We start from the raw sequence: 17,939 nt of genomic DNA on the forward strand, positions 1-17,939 counted from the left end.
CGTCTGCGGGCCAGTTCGTTTCTGGATATGCCTTAACAAATAGACTAGTTATCTTGTACTAGCGTCAATACGCCTTCACCCCACAAGCCTGCGACGCCAAACCGCGGGAAAAGTATCCATCATCCAAGCGAGAGTGCAATGCACAGCGTCTAGACAAACCATACAATCTTCACATATCGCTATGCTTTACTCCCAAGTAGGAAGTCGCTAGGCGGGCGCGCCCGCGGCTACGAATTCATGTATTGCATGCGTGAATTTCGCCATTGGAACGCTTCGTAGAGAAGCGAACGGAGGACACAAGTGGCTGGATGATGCTCGTATCGAATCGAGGCGAGTACTTATTAGCTGAGATGCTCTCCATCTCTGTGAACAACCTCACCTTCCGTTTATTCATGTTTCGTTGGGATGACACCCAGAAACGCCTAGCTTTATCGTGAGACGTTAAGAGGGGAAGTATGCTTCCGCATATTACGAGAACATGTGAGCACACGCAGCGCAGGCTTCTGGTTCGCCAGACCGAAAAACTGCACTTTGACGCTTTTCCACCATGGCGGTTCGTAAAAGCGTAAAAGGAGGCTGTGCACACTGGGCATGCACAAGAACAGCACTCTTCGTTTGTGCTGTGCAGCGGGCGTCGGATGGGCGAACGCATCTAGTCGTGGGGTGACATGCTTTCGTGGTCATGCCGCTCTCTCAGCATTCCTGGCGGCTTGCCCAGCCTCAGACTGCTTTGCCGCGCTCAGCGAATCGCGCTGTCCGCAACGAGCTACCTCTGCTGAGGTTACTGTGGCCAGTCTTTAGCCTTGGTAGCCTGACTTCAGGCCGCGGCACATGTCCCTTTGTGCATCGCATCGCGAACGATCACATTCAGCAATCGACTGCCGCCATGAGCGCTGTTGCGCCGTCTAGCGCACACATCGTGTACCCGTGAGACGACGTAGTGGTGTTACATCTGTGGCTGATTATCCACACACATCATCGTCCATGTTGATGCAAGGACCCCGTAGCCGGATCCGACGTGGGATCTCTCCACAGCATGCGCGTCCAAAAGGTTAATCGCGGTCTTGCGACAGATAGCCCTGCCCCCATCCTTGCCGACCGATCAACGGAAACTTGGAAGGTCAGCGAAAATCTCTGCTCGCTGGCGCTCCACGCTTTGCATGCAGGGCGTGGGCGAGGCGGGAACCCTGAAAACTCGTTGGATTGGCGGAGACGCGGATTGGTGGAGGGATTACAGCGAACCTTATGGCCGTGCGGCACGCACGGCTGGTTCAAGGACGTCACTCAGCAATGCTCGAGGTGTCCCTTGAAGTGTCTCAAGTTGACGACGACAGGCAGTTGAGGACAATGAGGACACGGTGTTGTTTTTTGCTTGTTCTTATTTCATTGTAGGGCAGGCGTCGCAACGCCGGAGCCCCGTCTATACTTTTGCGAAATCCCCACGGGCAAATCGCCCAATCATTGAAATCACCACCCAAACCCATCCCAATGTATATACGGATGCTTACTTGCTCGACCATCAAATGCAACAAACAGTGATGATGCGAGCTCTGTAGAAACGGCCTCAAACGCACATGAAGCGATTGGTTCGGGCCAGGTCAGGAAATATGCACAGGCGACCGAAAGTCAAAAGGGTAGCCATGAAGGCTAGAAGAAAGTATGAATAGAGATCGCCTAGGCGTTGGTATCATCGCGCACCAGCAGCGTCATCAGTCATGGCGTCATCAAAAGGAACAGCAGCTGCGAAAGCTTGCTGTTCCTTCGCAGGCGTCTAAAACCAACCGTTGTTGGCATAAGATAGATCAAAATTGTTCAGCGCGTTGAAAGCACCGTTGGCCTGGTCTAAAGGCCACGGGTCCATGGGAACAACGTCCTCGAAATTGCTAGGCATCGAGATTGCGGCTGTGTCGGCAAAGTCAGGTGAGGCGGTACTCGTCATAGTTGCTGGCGCAGCAGTAATGCTCTTGGCATAGATGGGATCGAAGCCGATCATGCTGGACATGGGCGCTGCAGTAGTCATTGGCAACCCGTTCAGGGGTTCACTCGGTACAGCAGTGCTAAACCGATACGCAGGAGTATCTTCCCAGAAAAGCGACTCGCTGGCAGCCGACTGGGGAGCCTTGAAGTCCAAGTCACCGAAGAGGGCGGGCTCTCCGATTTCCGAGTGCACAGACGAGGCTACAGTGAGGCCGGGGCCGCTCTGTTTTGATTCGCCGCTGTGTGAAATCGGTTGAGCCAACTCGTCGTTGAATTTGCTCGGATCCAGGGGAAGGTCAGTGGCAGACCAGACGTGGTCAAACCCAGCAGATGCTGCCAGCCAGTCGTTGTCCATATTCGGAAGACAGTCCTGCGATGGCGAAGTGGACAAGCTACCCAGACCGAATGTGCTGTTCACCGGCGTCACAGTATCGGCAATCCAAGGCCACTGCTGGGTTGAAAACGTGTCGCTAACGTTGCTGTTGGGAGACTCGCCCTCCTGTCCAAAGACACCAGGCTGACTGCTGAACATGTCGCTGAAAGCGAAGGTGTCGAGGCTACCACCAACGTTGGGAGTCGAGGGCTTGTTGGCACATCGCTGAGTAGAGCCAAACATGGCGTGGAAGTCGTTGTTGGATAACGAGAGCGTGTCCATGGAGCGTGTAGCGGGCGGCTCTGGCTTGCTGCGAGCACTCTTGTCTTGCGAGAGAGCAGAGAAGGCGGCATGGCCATGTAGCGTGTGCGGACGAGGAATCTTGTAGGGCAGACCGGAGACGTGGGCCGAATTGTTGTTGCGGTGACAAGGCTTGTGGTGGCCGTTTGCGAAGACGGTCAAGTGGCTTTCCGAGTGCGTCGCAGTCAACTTTGGTTTCGCGCGAGCATCGTGGAGAGTCTGCCGGGACGTGTCGATTTTGAGATCAACGTCTTCGTTCTTGGTACCGCATAAGCACTTGGCGCCCGAGTGGCACTGGCAGCGGTTGTCGTGAGCTAGAGGAACGTCAGAATGGTCGGGGACGGCCAAGCCAGCTATGAGCTCACTCTTCGCGTCGCCTTTGTCCTTGTGCAAGTCCTTGTCCTTCTTCTCGCCGCAGTCGCACTTTGCGTGGTGGGACTTGGACTTGCGCGCACCGCGACAGTGCTCGCATTGCTTGACAGGACGACCTTTGGGGTTGATGTGGTGCAGATCTCGATCTTGGGGACAATATTAGCACTGGAATGCGGTTCAAGTGCCGCACTGCGTGAGCGACATACCAGTGTGGTTGCAACCGCTCACTCGATGGCCCTTGATGCAGGACGAGCAAGCCCATTTCTCGCCATCGATAACAGGCATACCGGGGCAGTCACGGCCGAGTGCGGTCGTCGCAGCTGGCTAGGAGCAGCTGGGTGGGAGTGTTGCAAAGAGCCAACGGGCTACAGAGGATGAAACAAGAGGGAAACAAAGCCACACGCGAGGCGCGAGCAAAAGGATAAAGCTACAGAGAAGAAGGATAGGGCTGAGAAGATGCTAGTTCAAACGCCAGAGGGTATCTTGGTCAATGGTATGCTGGATGGGGACCGTGAACGCCGTGGAAGAGACCGAGGACGACAGGATGGAGTGGAGAGTTTGGTGGGAGATCAAAGGGGAACCGAGCGCAAGAGGCGCTGGCCGAAAGCGTTAGACGGAGCTCCTTGGGAACGACCAGACCAGTATACTGTGTGGTGTTGTGCGGGTGAGGTAGTGATGGGAGGGAAGAGGGCGAGCGGGAGGAACAGGTTAAGAGGAAGGCACACGGCGCTGCGGTGCGTGTAATTGGCTGTGGAGCTTAGCGTCATCGGCAAGTGCGCTCAGACCTCGACGCTCGAAGCTGCAAGCGCGATCAGCCATCATGACGGCGGGCAATGCTGGTCCCATCGGGGTTAGCGCTCCAATCCCACACTTGCATGCAAGCCAGCAGCACCATCTCACCGCATGAATCCTACCCTCCGCACGCCCGCTGCCGTCCTGGCCGTGATTGATGACCCGCAGGCTTTTTAGACGATCCACACCGCGAAGACGCGACGCCTCTCTCTCTCTCCTCTTTGCTGTGCTGGCCTCGCCAGCCCGCCTCTAATAATGCGGGACTCCACGCACGGCATGTTTCAATCGCGGCCGCGATTCGCTTGTCGAGTCAGCCTGTTTCTCCTCCACCGACCGCCGTAACTCAAAGCATCCGTCGCCCGTTGCCAAGTGGAGATCATCTGTGTTGTCTGTGTCGATAGCGTCGAGCGCATATAGAACCGGAAGCAAGCCTATCCATTATTTTCAGGTACAATGCCCGCGTGCATATCTCGTCGCAATACGCCCGGCCGTCGAGAGCGCTAAGGCCTGTGTTGAAGACCAAGCAACGTAGCTGGGGGAGAAGCGCAAAGTAAATATTAGATCAAACAGAGTGTCTAGACCTTAGGACTGCTGGGCATGGTGTTGGCATAATGTTTTTGAAACGGAACCCCATAGTCTTCTCCGTGGCGTCTTCTACTCTGTCGGTGTATCGCACTGCTCTGGGTCGTCTCACCCTCGACCCGATGCTGCAGCCAGCCGTCGCCGAAAGTATTCATAGCACGTGTCGAAGGACTCTAGGGCCGCTGATCTACCAAACCCTCCTCGGGGAGTAATCACCGGGTCTGACATGAGGTTATTTCGGTGTCAGCATTATACGCTGGAAAGGATACACTGGCTTTTTAGGGATGCTTTGACAAAAAGCTGTGATGCAGGAGTCCAACGCATGGATACTGTGATTCTCTAAAAGTGTGCATTCCTCAACAGTTTGGATCAAGATACCTTCTTTGACCAATATCAACAAGTTCCCTGGGAACTTCTTGGACCGGAGTTCATCGTAGGGTGCAGGTGTTTGAAGGAGATCGGTACTGAGCATATGCACGTGTAATTCGGTGCAATGTAGATAAACGAGATGGATGCCGTGAAGCTACACTGCAAAAAGATTCCACAAATCTAATTGACTCGGCAGTGTCCTCACAAGTGCAATGGTAATAGCCGTCAGTTGCAGCAGGTGGGCACTTCTGATGATGGCTGTGCATGGTGCTCCCACTGGCCGTCCCGGAAGCGCGTACGGTGGAAGAGATAATCCGAACAGCGACCACGTCGTCACCGGCCAGTCAGTAGCTTCCGATCAACGCAGCAAGTAGAAGACATTTCCGTGTCTCAGTAAACCTACCACCACCATAATGTTGTTGTCGCATTCACCAGAGTCCACCATGACCTGCTCTCTCCTCCCATGGTCCACGCTAGCGCAAAAATCGCAAAGCTCGCACATCCCTCCCCGTCGGCCTCTTACACAACCTCTCGCTTTCCAACATCCAGCCTCTCGCGCGATCGCGCAACAAAGCCAAACCGGCGCTCCGGATAACTGCTGATCGAATCCTCTCTTGTCTTCTTGGAGACGACGCGCTGAGAAATGGCTGGCTACGCGGATCCCGACACGCAAATGGGCGGAGGACCAGGCCAGTACGCAAACCAGAATGGCACACCACCAGCGCAGCAACACCAGTTGACGGACCCTGAATTGCGCCTACAAGAGAACCTACAGCAGCTGCGTGAGGGCGGGGACATGATGCACCCAGCCGGTCCGCAGCAACCGCAGTACCAGCAGATGGCTCACATGGGACCCGCCATGGCCGCGCACCAGCATTTCGCTGGACCGACACGCCCAACACATTCTCCGCAACAAATGGCCCAACACGTCATGAGCATGGAGGGACATCACGATCCGTACGACCCCAACGATCCGAATCGCAAACGCTCCAAGGTGTCGCGCGCCTGCGACGAATGCCGCAGGAAGAAGGTATGCGGCGTCTCTTCTCCACGTACAAACACTGCTTACGGCATGTAGATTCGATGTGATGCAACCAGCGAGAACGGCCCGGAAGCTTGCTCTAGCTGTAAAAGAACCGGCGCGCGCTGTCAGTTCAGCCGTCAACCCATGAAGCGCGGACCTAGCAAAGGGTATGTCATCTTGTTCTCTCAACTTGATGCCCATGCTAACGCCGTTCAGTTATATCAAGGAGCTAGCCGACCGACTCAATTCGCTTGAAAGCCAGATACATCATCCTCCTGCCCAGTCGCACAACTTCGACTTTGGGACCCTGGGTGATCAGTCGTTCCCCGACACGCAGAGCCCACCGCAGTTTAAGCGCCAGCGCACCCACTCGATGACGGATGGATTCCACGACGCTTTCAGCCGACCTAATTGGTCTGTCCAGGACCGCGGAAACGGGACATCTGTAGACGCACACGGTCTGCCTGTGCTACCGGACCAAGAGTCATCGCTCAACGGCAATCGTCGCACCTCTTTTGGAGACATGAATCTAGGCGGCAGCTTGATCACTGGCTCTCATGAAGAAATCCTCAAAGCGTACGTATACCTGCACCTATAACTTTTGCCTGACACTAACTGTGATTCAGATATTACAACATCATTCACCCCACACTACCTGTCTTACCACATCACGAATCGCAATTAAACCGCCTCACAAACTGTCCGCCTAAGCTACGAGAGGCCTTCTTTCTGGCGTTGGAAGGCTGCATACGATCTGTTGCCTCGAAAGCCTTGCCGCCTATCGACATCAGCCTTAATCAGTTGTTACAGCAATGTTTCACTTCTGTCGATGCGGCCAACTACTGCCTCCACGACGCAGACAGTTCGCGACAGTTTTATAACCACTTGGTTTACTGTCAGTCGCTGATACTGCTTGCTGCAGCGTCCGACAGACCAAGCCCAGGCGTCATAGGCAGTACAACAGGACTACTGGGCCGCATCTCAGCCTGTATTGCTGACGCAGCGATCAATGACTCGAGGACATTGGCTGCGATGAAAGAGCAGGACCTTGAAGTATACCAGACAGCACGTCGCGTGTATTGGACTGCTTTGATTTTAGATCGTTTCCACGGCTCTAGTCGATCAAAGGACATGATGATTCGAAGATATTCTGGAACTCTTTCGCGCGATGACTACATAGCTCTGGGCGAAGTCGGCTATTACCTTGCCCGTAAGTACAAGCTTTTGCGTTTCAGAACACTGGACTAACTTATCAGGTACTGCCCTAATTGTCGGCCGAATAGCCTACGTGAACCGCGCAGGAAGTGTTCCAAATGTCGAACCATCGGCTCCCTTTGCCTTTTCAGCACTCAAACCTGGAACTGTGGAATCGGAGTATCTCAATGGGGCGCTAGACGAAGTCAAACAGTCCATTGATCTAACCACTTTGACGCGCAACTCCCCTCCCCACTTGGCGCATCAGTATCTCAGAGTGTTCGTCGCGCGACTTTCATTGCAAAACATACCCTCTGGAGAAGTTTTTGAGGCCACCAAGGAACTGCTCAGTAACCTGACGAGCGGCGCGATAACCCCCTTGCACCACATCTTCGCCGCTCTAGTGGCTACGTCTCTTACCGAATTGGCCGACCGAGTCGAGATGCAAGCGGAGGCGAACGCGAGCATCAAAGAGATGAACGATGCGCTGTCCAACGGTCAGATTATACATCGCAGCTCCGACGGTCTGGGTTGGGAAACGGCAATCGGAGAACTGTTACAAAAGAAAAAGTCTTCCACTCCCCCTTACACCGGTCCGGAGCAAGCTAGTCCTGCCGTAGAACCCAACATGGCCGGCCTGCAACACCTCGCTGCAGCTGCGGTCGGAGAACGTGAAGGAACTGCTGACAATCGTCCTGGAAGCTCTTCGCAGCAAAAGGTCGACAATGATCTCTCAGCTGCCATGGCCGCTGCGAACGAGGCAGCCAAGGCGCAAGCCCAGGCGACCGCTGCTGCTGCTCAAGACCTATTCCACTAAGCGGAACCATACTGTCCCCTTCTTGTGTAATTGATATACCCCTTTTTGTTGTAGCTGGTAGATAGTCTGACGAGGCTGGCATCACATTATAATCCTATTCATCCTCCAACCGTCACTTGATCACTAAGAAGTCTGTTTTCTTGAATCAAGCTCGTCTTACTCAGAATGAACTCCAATGGTATTTGTGGTCACCCATATGACAATTTCAAAGGATAACTACAAGTGCATACCTTTAAGAAAATTTATTGTATTTACTGATACCACTCCCTGCTTCCTACATCTACGTCAATTTCGACGTCGACCTCAGGCATCTCTCTCCCGTTCGTCACTCTCGCATTCGTTAACCATTACAACACCAATCTCCCGCCTGCCAGCGGCATACAATGTTTCGTCCTCTTGCTTCAGTCGGTCAAGCACAATTTTCATCTCCGGTCGTAGGATCTCATCCACAAAAGATTGGAGGCCGCCTTCGTGCGTGTCGTACCGTGCATCGAAAAGAGGTACTATCTTCTCTAGGATAGTCGTGAGATGTGCGTCTTCCTCCCGGATTCTTTGTAACTCGTCTGGGGGATGTAGAAACGACTGAGGCGAGATGTCGGGTTCAGTAGAATACCATAATCCACGGATGTTGCAGCAGGTATGGCGTATTCCCAGCCAGGAAAATACACATAGCCGGATGAACTCGGAGACGATCCATCTATTTGTCACCCCTCCCGCTGCGCTTCCAACGCACTGCACCATCTCTCGAAACTTTAGATGATGAAGATGTTGCCTTGCCAAGTCGAATGTAGTGACGCGTCCTGGTCCCATACAGGTTAAGATGCTCACCAAATCATCATCATCATCCCAAATCCATGCGGCCTTGCAGAAGCATGTAATGCTAGTACACCCATGCGTACTACAGCCGCACTCGCAGTCGTCTGTGGATGTGTGTCGAAACTGATCTGCGATTTTCTTTAGAACATCTTTTGGTATCGCTTCGCCTCTCCCTAGGATGCAGTAGCAGTAGAGTGCTGCTTTTGTGCTGATCCAATGCGGTGCAGTAGTTCTCGACCCCGGCCAGCAATCCGTCAGGTCTGCTCCTCTGGCGAGAAACCAATCTACCATTTCGAAAAACCTAGGCAATGAAGGAGACCCGTAGATGTCGTCATAATATAGACTCATCGCCATGTGTAACGGTGTGGGGAGGTCTTTTCGGCAGCACTCGATATCCGCTTTTGTAACGTCCGTGAAACCCGCGTCGTACAGAAATTGCAGAGTCTGTAGAAGGTCAGTAGACGAATTTGGGGGTTCATAAATCGTGTCGATGCTGTAAATATTCTCGAATGTTGGCCGAAAAGAAGCTTGTAGCTCAAAGCCCTGTTCATCAAGTGCACGTAGTGCACAAGTGGCGTGGGTGTCAAGTAAACCCTTTGATTTCATCGCGCATCCACACTCGACACCAGACAGTTCCATGATTTCTCGGAGCGAAGATCTTTGCTTGACCAGATGCGCAAGAAGGATCTTTGCTATCTTTGCGTTTGAAATGCCCAAAGCATACACCACAGCGCTCTCTAGATTCCCAATAGATGTAACACAATCCGTTGAACCATGTTCACGTTCTTCGAGCCAGAATTGGACCATTTCCTGATTTCGAGATTCCAAGGCTTTGTGGAGAAGGTAGGATGTCCCTGGCACTCTGGAAGGTGCGTCTTGCAAACTGTCGGGATACCATATATACCGGAAACCTGCATCGAGAAGAATCTGGCAGCCGCGCACCCAACCCATACGAGTAGCCAACTGGTAGAGTTCGGAAGCTTCTTCCTGCTTCAATACCTCTTCAGGATGGCGTCTTTGTACAAGTCTACTAAACTCCGCTTCTGACCTCAGCAATGCTGCTACCATCACATCACTAAAACCAATGAACGGATCCGGAAATTCACTAAAATCCAGTGGGACCGAAGATGTTACCCTTTGCAGAGGTCCGCTCCTTGGTGATATCTTTAAGTCATGCTGCAAGAGGTCGGTGACAAGTGGCACTGGTAGACTATTTTCTGAGTATCGAGACCCAAAAAGATTGTCCACGCATGTTCTAATGACTTTTCATTAGCCATTATCATTTTGGTTAATGTATGTTACATACTCGCCATAATTATCAGTATCCGATGCATCCGCATAGGACATGTAGCGTAAGATGTGACTGGCAAACGATCGATAGCCATCCAAGTCGAACGTAGCGAAATAGGGGTATTCACGACTAAGTCTACGAGTTTCTTGCCTAAATCTATAACAGAAACGCTTTCGACACTCAGTATATTTCTCAATGCTGAAATGGACTGGATCAGAACTTACGTGTAGAAGCGTACTCCCATCTTCCAAGCGGTCGTGTGGTGATGCCTCACGTGTTTGGAACAATTTTGTCAACTCTACAGAGCTGTCCATAAGTGAAAACTTATGAGGAGATTCGAATAGCCGATCGATCAGCTTGAATGCTGGGGAGTTCCAAGAGACGATTCGACGTGCCGACAAATTTGGACTGACAGAAAACGTGCCACTTGCAATCGACAACGTCATGAACACGCGAAGCCTCAGCCCAAGGATAAAGTAGCACAGTATCATCCCAAAGCTAAAGTTCATATCGTGAGTCCCAGGTATCCAGAACGGGCAGGTGGGATCATGGAAGTGCACTTTGTTCAGCGACACAACAAATGGTGATTGCACAAATTGTCTCTCCTGACGGCGTTTCCGGCATGTACATGTGTTGAAAGGGTTGGACTTCTTCTTTAATCGGAGACGATTTGGTCGTATTTTCCGCTCGAGATTTCGAAAAGTCGCGACATCGTCTTCTAAATCAACTGCAGACACTGGCAGCAGCATGTCGGATAGATCATTACGTCTTCCTATTTGAGGTCCAATTTGAGGGTGAGAGCCGAATGATGTCTCTTGGGCAAGAGAATGATCACAGTCCTGGAAGATGGAATGCAATGGTCCTTGGTGTCTTTGGTAGACAGAGATCTCTGCGCCTGAACTCTGGTCTACGGTCCGTCCAGCCAGGGTTTGAGCGCTTCGCTGCTGGTCCAGAATCATCTGAATACCAGCACTAGTATTGAGAGAGAGTTGGTCAAGTTGTGCTTGTAGAGTTGTGAAGTATCGTTGCTGCTGATCGCTAGGAACTGTTAGCTGAGATATCATTCCGACGTATACGGGACGGGTTGTTACGTTTGCGAAGCAAGCAACGCGGTCTGTAGACTCTGTTGAATACTGGATAGAACATCTTTCCAGTACTTGATATCGCTCTCTTTGATGGGATATGCCAGTCGCTTGATGACGTTCCTAGAACGTGACCAGAACCTAACGGAGCTTTTGACCGGCGTGACATCTCCAAGCCTCGATCGGATTATCTCGATAGCGCGTGCGCATTCTTGAATGCTATTCTTCGTCAATGTGGTGGATGTAGTAGGGTCCAGCTTGCTAATGATCGTCTCCAGATTCTCAAGAAGGTCTACCAGTGCGTCCAGCTCGCGGGTGATTTGTTCAGCCTTCGTTCTTGCATCTTTGACACTGTTGGTGTACGCGTTCAGTTTGTCAAATAGCTGTATGGAGAGGGAAATGACACCAAAGATAGTGCCGGCCACTTCGGCCATGACGGGTGTACGCAAAGTCGAAAGGTGGGATGAAGTGACAAGCAGGAAACTGGCAAGATGACTCTTGCTGCCTGGCGGCGCAGCACAGTTATGCGCCCTGTCGCAGATGGCCACTCATTAGGGACGACGGTGCGGGGGTCGGCTCAGCCTTGGACACTCAGCCTTGTGTGCTTTCAGCCTGACCTAGCTACGTGTACGCTGTGGGTTCACAGTGTAAGCCGACACGGTCAGCAGTAAGGCTTTTTTCAGGCTAAATACAAATGATAACGATGGTGTGGCGCGACTGCCCAGCGGATTCCCTTCGCGTCAGTATAAGAGTGACGTCATTCTTCTACATTGATCTTAATTATATTAGAGATTTATGTTTTGATCGAACTCAAAGATGTACACCTTACTTCATTCCAATAAAAATCATGATATTCTTAGGGTCACACTACAATGATGTGGCAATATCCGACTACAGTGGATGCGATCAATGCCCAGGTAGTCTGTCCTTGGTCTAGGTAGTGATACGCCTGAAAACCCAACCCATCGGAGAGGTAAGATCCAAAGACTATAGCTTGAAAAGCAATAACGCGGCGCTCATCTCCATGTCTAATCTTCTCCCCAAACCATTTTCGTTGCCTTTTCCATATCAATCACACCATTCGCGTCCGTGATCTCGTCCTTTCTCAGATAGAATACCGGCCACGCGTCTCCCGGCTCTCCATGCTGTATGTGACTCTCAATCGCCTCCGCATCTTGAGACCTGATACGCCAGCTACACCAAGTATGCGCTTTCGGAGGGAGCTGTTGTTCGGGTTCCCCTTCTGGAGCCAGCTGGATGGACAAGGGCTCGTCAGAATACACACAGGTCAAGAGTGTTTTGTCCTTGGCACTACGCGCATCTGCAATGTGAATGAAGTCGGTCTCCATGAAGTTGTGTTTGAGCTGCTCGCGTAACATCCACTCTTGACACTCCTCCACGGAAGTGAACTCGCTTGAGAAATCGGAGTTTTCGAGCTTGCGTTTGAAGTCAGAGGCCTCGTCAGGGCAGGTCTTGGACTCGGCAAGATAGAAGGGATCTTTCGACTGGAAAGTGTGGTTGGTGATCTTGTGGACAAACTAGCAAGAGCATTAACATCGTGCGATGGGTCAAGTGGACATGATGTGAAACCCACAGGCTTTGCCTCGTCGGCGATACAGAACAGCATGACGCCTGTCATGGTAAGAAACGCTTTCCTGCCTTTTCAGCAGCTGAACTTCTTCTCTGAGTGGTCAACAATAGCAAGTAAAATTGCTTTATCGTTACAAACACGAGCAACTATGGTGTCCGTTATGTTCCGAGGGTGGATGGGCTTATATGGATGCAGATGACGGGGCGTAACAACCCTACGCAAGCGATTACAAAACGATTGGACTGAGAAGTGTTCAGGGAACCATCAAATTTGGGGCACAGCAACGATGTGAGATTTCTATGACGTATTTGCAATAGCTAGATGCCTAAAACCCACAAGTCAAAGATGCCGTTATGACAAGTAAAGGTCTACTACCAGACATCAATCCAAGGAATCTATATGGAGAGCCCTACAGAATGGCACACCACAAACTACCCTGACCTAGCCCACCCGATGGTTCTAGACAGCCGATTCTGCAAGATGGGTTCCTCTATTCGCAACACCGGACAACGCCTCGTTGGCGACGAGGAAGATGGTGAAGATTACGCTGATGCCCAAGAGAAAAACCAACCCACAGAGAAGACTACCAGCCAGACAGTCGCGCGATCTCTCCTTCGACCTCAAGTTCGGAATCAAGATCCTCCTTCGAGAGATCCGAGCCGCTGATGTTCGGTGCGACCGGTAAATTTCCAATGAGCGGTGGAGCGAGGTGGTCTCTGTGTTCAATGCAGACTCGATGTCGTTGCCCGGGTATGCACGGTAGACGAAATTGCGGGACGAGTGGACGAGGCTAGGGGGAAATTCAACATATTCGACGCGTGTGGGAGGTGGGTTTGATCTGTGCTGAGGACGTGGTGCAGAAGTAGTGTAAGGAGGCAGATCGGAAGCGGAATAAGGGGGCGGGGTCGGAATGGTGCGAGGAGTCGCATTGGTAGCGGTGGGGGATGCTGGGAGATGGCTCCGTTCATTTCTGTTGTTGGTGGACATGGCTGGATTGTGCATCTAGTGTGTTCGTGAAGACACACTTGATCTTTTCTCGTAAGATGTGAGATGGGAAAGCTACAACTGAAAAAGCGATGTTTTATACACTCGAAATTTCGTATTGTGGGTGCGACGTATGCTGGTATAGAGTACCGTGGTTGTGATGATCCACCCAGGCATCGCTTGTGGCTGGGTACGACGAAGAAGAGATCTGGTCTGACCAACTGGAGTCGATGAATATAACTGTGATAGCATTATACTGAGAGCTTATGCCGAAGCACAGTGGCCGCCATCCACTCTCAGGTCTGCGCCAGTCATGAACCGGCTGCCTTCCGCCAATAAGAATACTGCTGGTGCTTTGAAGTCATCTGGTACGCCAAGTTTTCCAAGTAGTGCGCCGGCCATCCATGTCTTCTCTACATCTGGATCCGCGGCGAGGAGTTCGTCGGTCATCGCAGTTCGAATGTACTACGTATGAAATTAGTAAAGTTCCCATGTAGTGCGATGCGAAAAGCCTTACGCCTGGCGAAAGCGTGTTCACCCGAATGCCGTATTGACCCCATTCTTGCGCTAGCGAGCGACACATTTGATGAACAGCTGATTTGCTGGTATTGTAGGCTGTACAAGTAAGACCCTGGAATTATGGTTAGATCCACTAACGTGTCCAGCCAACATAAATGTCCTTACCCTATTCGCGACCTGACCCGACATGCTAGCGATGAGCACAATTGAGCCACCAGTACCCTTGTCTTTCAATATCCTCGCTGCCCTCTTGACCGATATGAATGCGCCTACTACGTTGACACGAAGCATACGCTCAAAGTCTGAGGCCTCATAGTCGAGCGCTGGTACCCTTTGCTGGATACCCGCGCATGCGACCATACCATTGAGTGGCGCACCTCGCTCGTCTCCCTCGCGGGATATCTCGTCCAGCACTTGGGTGACCTCCGCTTCGCTAGTGACGTCGCATCGACGGTATGTCGCTGAAGTACCCAGTTGGCTGGCAAGCTTTGTCAATTCCTGCCATTCTGTGTTGCTTGGTTCTGGGAGGATGTCCAGGCAAGCCGCATGTCCACCAGCTTCAACCACGGCGAAGGCAAGAGTTATTCCAAGCCCACGTCCACCTCCTGTGATAGCGACTGTTTTTCCTGTGAGGGAGAAGAGTGCTGGTGTTTGTGGGGTCGCTGATGTCGTAGAGGAAGTCAGTGCGCTAGCGACGCTACTGATGGCTGTTGGACTCATTTTGCGGTGTGGGGATTTGGCTTTTTTCAAGAACTGAGAGTCGTTGTAGGAGAGGATCTGAATGCGGAGTATTGGGGGACGACAGGGCGACAGCAGCTTCTATGTATGCCAGGACCCATGGGTTGTCCATCGACGCGCATGTTCCCCACATCTGATAGTACGACCGCATTTGTGGAACTGGCGGGTTGAGATTTCATCGTCGCGCCTTCAACAAGGCGCATACGTGGACGGATGTTGGTGTTGATAGCTCAACTGCGGGACCCGACATGCCTCAGGGTTCAGACGTTGCCTAATTTGACCGAACAAGAACCACTAACCGCTGCCAAGAAGACCGAAGTCGTGAGCATGGTGGAGTATCGAGCTGCGCGTACAGCTGCCGAACCAGGAAAGATCATATCTGGAGCTCTGGTCGTAGAAGTCAAAACATTGTCTGCCGCCTAGAGTTGGACCTGGGCTTTTGTCTTTCCCAGTTCGACTCGTGGACAGAATGGAGACTCTGAATCTAGTGTTTCAACCATCGGCGTTGTGCTTAGAGAACACAACTTTGTTTTTATCTTTCCAATCTCGTAAGTAGAACTGCAGCGCTCTATACCTCCCCTACTTATTCATGCTGACGTCTGGCAGGTATGTGGCAATTGACTGTACAGGAGTAGAGTGAATTGTTATTCAGTCTTCGTCCCTCGCATACTCACTCCCAAATATACCGCCTCGATAACTTTCCGGGGTCCGTTCACCACTACACTGTAGCGCATCCCACAGTGCACGCCCCCATACCTTGCACCCCAGCTTCCGAAAACACCATGTTGGGTAAGTCGTGGGGAGACCATCGATCACGGCCAGGATCCGGTGCCCCTCGGTGCCCCTCGCACCCTTGGCTTGTGGCACTCAATATGCTCTCTTAGGCAAGTTTAGAAAAGACCGTTGATTATCGCTGCCCTTTCGTGCCCTTTTCCACACAGCCGCATGCTACCAGATGGCGGTCTGACCAATCATCGCTCAACGCAGCTGCATACGCTGTGGCCCTTGGTGCCCCCTCATGCAAGCCACAAGGAGCTCGGAGTTACTCTAAGTAGCAAGTTCCGCAGCAACCATCGATTTACGTGGAGACAGCGACGGTGCATAATCGCTGCTTCAAGACAGTCGTGCAGGGTGGGATGTGTTGTCACGCTGTACCGCTGCAGGCGGTGTGGGCGCACGAGACCCAGAGCAATGAGGCTGAGTGACGTCTTCCTTCCGCGTGCGCACGAGCTTATCGAGCCTACGACTCGTCTCTCCGGGTCCCGCCGTGTCTGCATCCCGCCTTTTACCCAACGACACACACCTCCTATCATGATATAGCAGCCCTAGATCTCTTTTTCTTTTCCTCTGTTCGCGGTTTCCGTTGCATCTTTTTCTTTTGCGGTTGCTTGTTTCACCTGCGCACACTTCATGTCTTTCTTACGGAACTCGATGCGGCGCTTTCGCCGCACGCAGATACATAATGTCGAGACGATTAAATCGCAGCCGTTGGCAGAGCTTTCCGGCTCGCTGGGCGACCTTGGGACTCTGCTGCCGCTTATGACTGCGTTGGTCTTGACCAACTCGATATCATTACCCTCGACATTATTATTTACTGGAGCGGCAAATATCCTGACCGGCCTTGCATTTGGCATACCTCTGCCCGTACAGCCTATGAAGGCTATTGCCGCAGTAGCCATAGCTCGGCAGTTTACCTTGGAAGAGAACGCCGCAGCTGGTCTTGTTGTCGCGGGCTTCGTAGGCGTATTCAGCATCTTCGGCCTGGTCAACTGGGCGAACCGCGTTACCCCGATTCCAGTGGTCAAGGGAATCCAAGTAGGAGCAGGTCTATCGCTCTGTTTGAGCACCGGAACGAAGCTACTTTCCCCACTAGAGTGGACGGGTCCGTGGTGGGGCGACAATCTGTTTGTGGCGGTTGCAGCCGTTGTCCTCTTACTATGCACGTTTCCGTATCCCAGGGTGCCATATGCTATGATCATCTTCACAGTCGGCATCCTGCTATCCCTTACGTCTCCGCAAAGCGACAACGTCCATGTGCCACGTGCCGCGATTCCCGTTCTCCATCCCTCGGGCAAGGATTTCCTGAAAGCAACGACAACCGCGTCTCTGGGCCAACTTCCTCTTACGCTTCTCAACTCTGTCATTGCAGCATCGGCGCTCGCATCTGACCTCCTGCCATCGCCAACCTACCCAGCGGCACCCACAGTCACGGAGCTAGGCATCTCTGTCGCTGTGATCAATCTCGTAGGCTGCTGGTTCGGAGCCATGCCCGCCTGCCACGGCTCCGGTGGATTAGCGGGCCAGTTCCGGTTCGGCGCGCGCAGCGGTTCCAGCATCATCTTCCTAGGCGTGATCAAGTTCGTGCTCGGTCTCATCGCCTTTTGGAAATCATCGGCCATTATTGATGTGCTTCACAATATCCCCAAGTCCCTACTGGGTGTCCTTGTGCTCGCTGCTGGCGTGGAACTAGCCAAGGTCGGCGAGAGCATCAACACGGACGCTCGCGATCTTCGCGTGCTGGACAGGGACATGACGTGGGACGGCAAGAGGGTCAAGGACCTCGATGAGCGGGACAGGAAGGACAGGTGGATGGTTATGCTGGTCACTGTGGCTGCTCTTCTTACCTTTAAGAATGACGCCGTGGGTTTCATCTCTGGACTAGTGTGGCACTGGGGCTTTGTGGCTGCGAGGAGGATTGAGGATCGGAGGACTGGACGCACCGAGGGCCATGTGTGGAGAAGTGTCGGGCATAGCCGGGATGAAGGTGCTGGATTACTCGCACATACAGAGTCTGATACTGTTGCATAGACGTACACTGCCAAACCATCATTGTCACTAATTGTCATGAAACAGCATAACATAATACATCCTGACAACTAGCCATACCCACAATCACGAACACATATCATACTAAAGTCGAAGTATTTTAAAGTTCCAGTCATATTTCAGTCATTTCAACATAATGGTACGCAAGTTGGCAAGCGGACCATTGTTGGATTAGGTGTGTATATACAAAAAATGCTTGATGAGTATGTGCTCAGCGCTTGAGCGTATGAGAAACAATAGATCTAAGTCTTGAAAAGGTATAAGGCCGATATCAGCGAGTACATGTATCAAA

General features: G+C 52.1%; 4 protein-coding genes across 4 annotated transcripts; 1 reads left to right on the forward strand and 3 right to left on the reverse strand.

The window, feature by feature from the left end:
- Positions 1 to 1,370: 1,370 nt before the first annotated feature.
- On the reverse strand, positions 1,371 to 3,715 carry ACET3X_001788 (uncharacterized protein). Its single transcript, XM_069447119.1, has 3 exons — positions 3,229 to 3,715; positions 3,016 to 3,168; positions 1,371 to 2,964 (listed from the first exon to the last, which is right to left on the reverse strand). Exons 1-3 carry the CDS (start codon positions 3,305 to 3,307, stop codon positions 1,772 to 1,774), a joined length of 1,425 nt encoding a protein of 474 aa, XP_069312030.1. The 5' UTR covers positions 3,308 to 3,715; the 3' UTR covers positions 1,371 to 1,771.
- An 8,302-nt stretch (positions 3,716 to 12,017) lies between these two features.
- Positions 12,018 to 12,616, reverse strand: ACET3X_001789 (uncharacterized protein; the record flags this gene model as incomplete). The annotated part of the gene is made up of 2 exons (XM_069447120.1): positions 12,018 to 12,527; positions 12,584 to 12,616. The coding sequence occupies 2 exons, from the start codon at positions 12,614 to 12,616 to the stop codon at positions 12,018 to 12,020; spliced, it is 543 nt and encodes a 180-aa protein (XP_069312031.1).
- Positions 12,617 to 13,828: 1,212 nt separating this feature from the next.
- ACET3X_001790 (uncharacterized protein) lies at positions 13,829 to 14,803 on the reverse strand (the record flags this gene model as incomplete). Its single annotated transcript, XM_069447121.1, has 3 exons — positions 13,829 to 14,029; positions 14,082 to 14,195; positions 14,249 to 14,803. The coding sequence occupies 3 exons, from the start codon at positions 14,801 to 14,803 to the stop codon at positions 13,829 to 13,831; spliced, it is 870 nt and encodes a 289-aa protein (XP_069312032.1).
- Positions 14,804 to 16,474: 1,671 nt separating this feature from the next.
- On the forward strand, positions 16,475 to 17,629 carry ACET3X_001791 (uncharacterized protein; the record flags this gene model as incomplete). Its single annotated transcript, XM_069447122.1, has 1 exon — positions 16,475 to 17,629. The coding sequence occupies one exon, from the start codon at positions 16,475 to 16,477 to the stop codon at positions 17,627 to 17,629; it is 1,155 nt and encodes a 384-aa protein (XP_069312033.1).
- Between the last annotated feature and the right edge of the window lie 310 nt (positions 17,630 to 17,939).

The sequence above is a fragment of the Alternaria dauci genome, chromosome 1 (assembly GCF_042100115.1).
Source record: "Alternaria dauci strain A2016 chromosome 1, whole genome shotgun sequence".
NCBI lineage: Eukaryota > Fungi > Ascomycota > Dothideomycetes > Pleosporales > Pleosporaceae > Alternaria > Alternaria dauci.

What these genes read in the sequence shown, in the direction of transcription:
- ACET3X_001788 (XM_069447119.1), bottom strand. Translation starts at nt 3,307, where the DNA reads ATGCCTGTTATCGATGGCGAGAAATGGGCTTGCTCGTCCTGCATCAAG. An exon ending in GAGCGGTTGCAACCACACTG is followed by an intron (nt 3,169 to 3,228) that starts GTATGTCGCTCA and finishes ATTGTCCCCAAG; the next exon opens with ATCGAGATCTGCACCACATC. An exon ending in GGACAAAGGCGACGCGAAGA is followed by an intron (nt 2,965 to 3,015) that starts GTGAGCTCATAG and finishes ACGTTCCTCTAG; the next exon opens with CTCACGACAACCGCTGCCAG.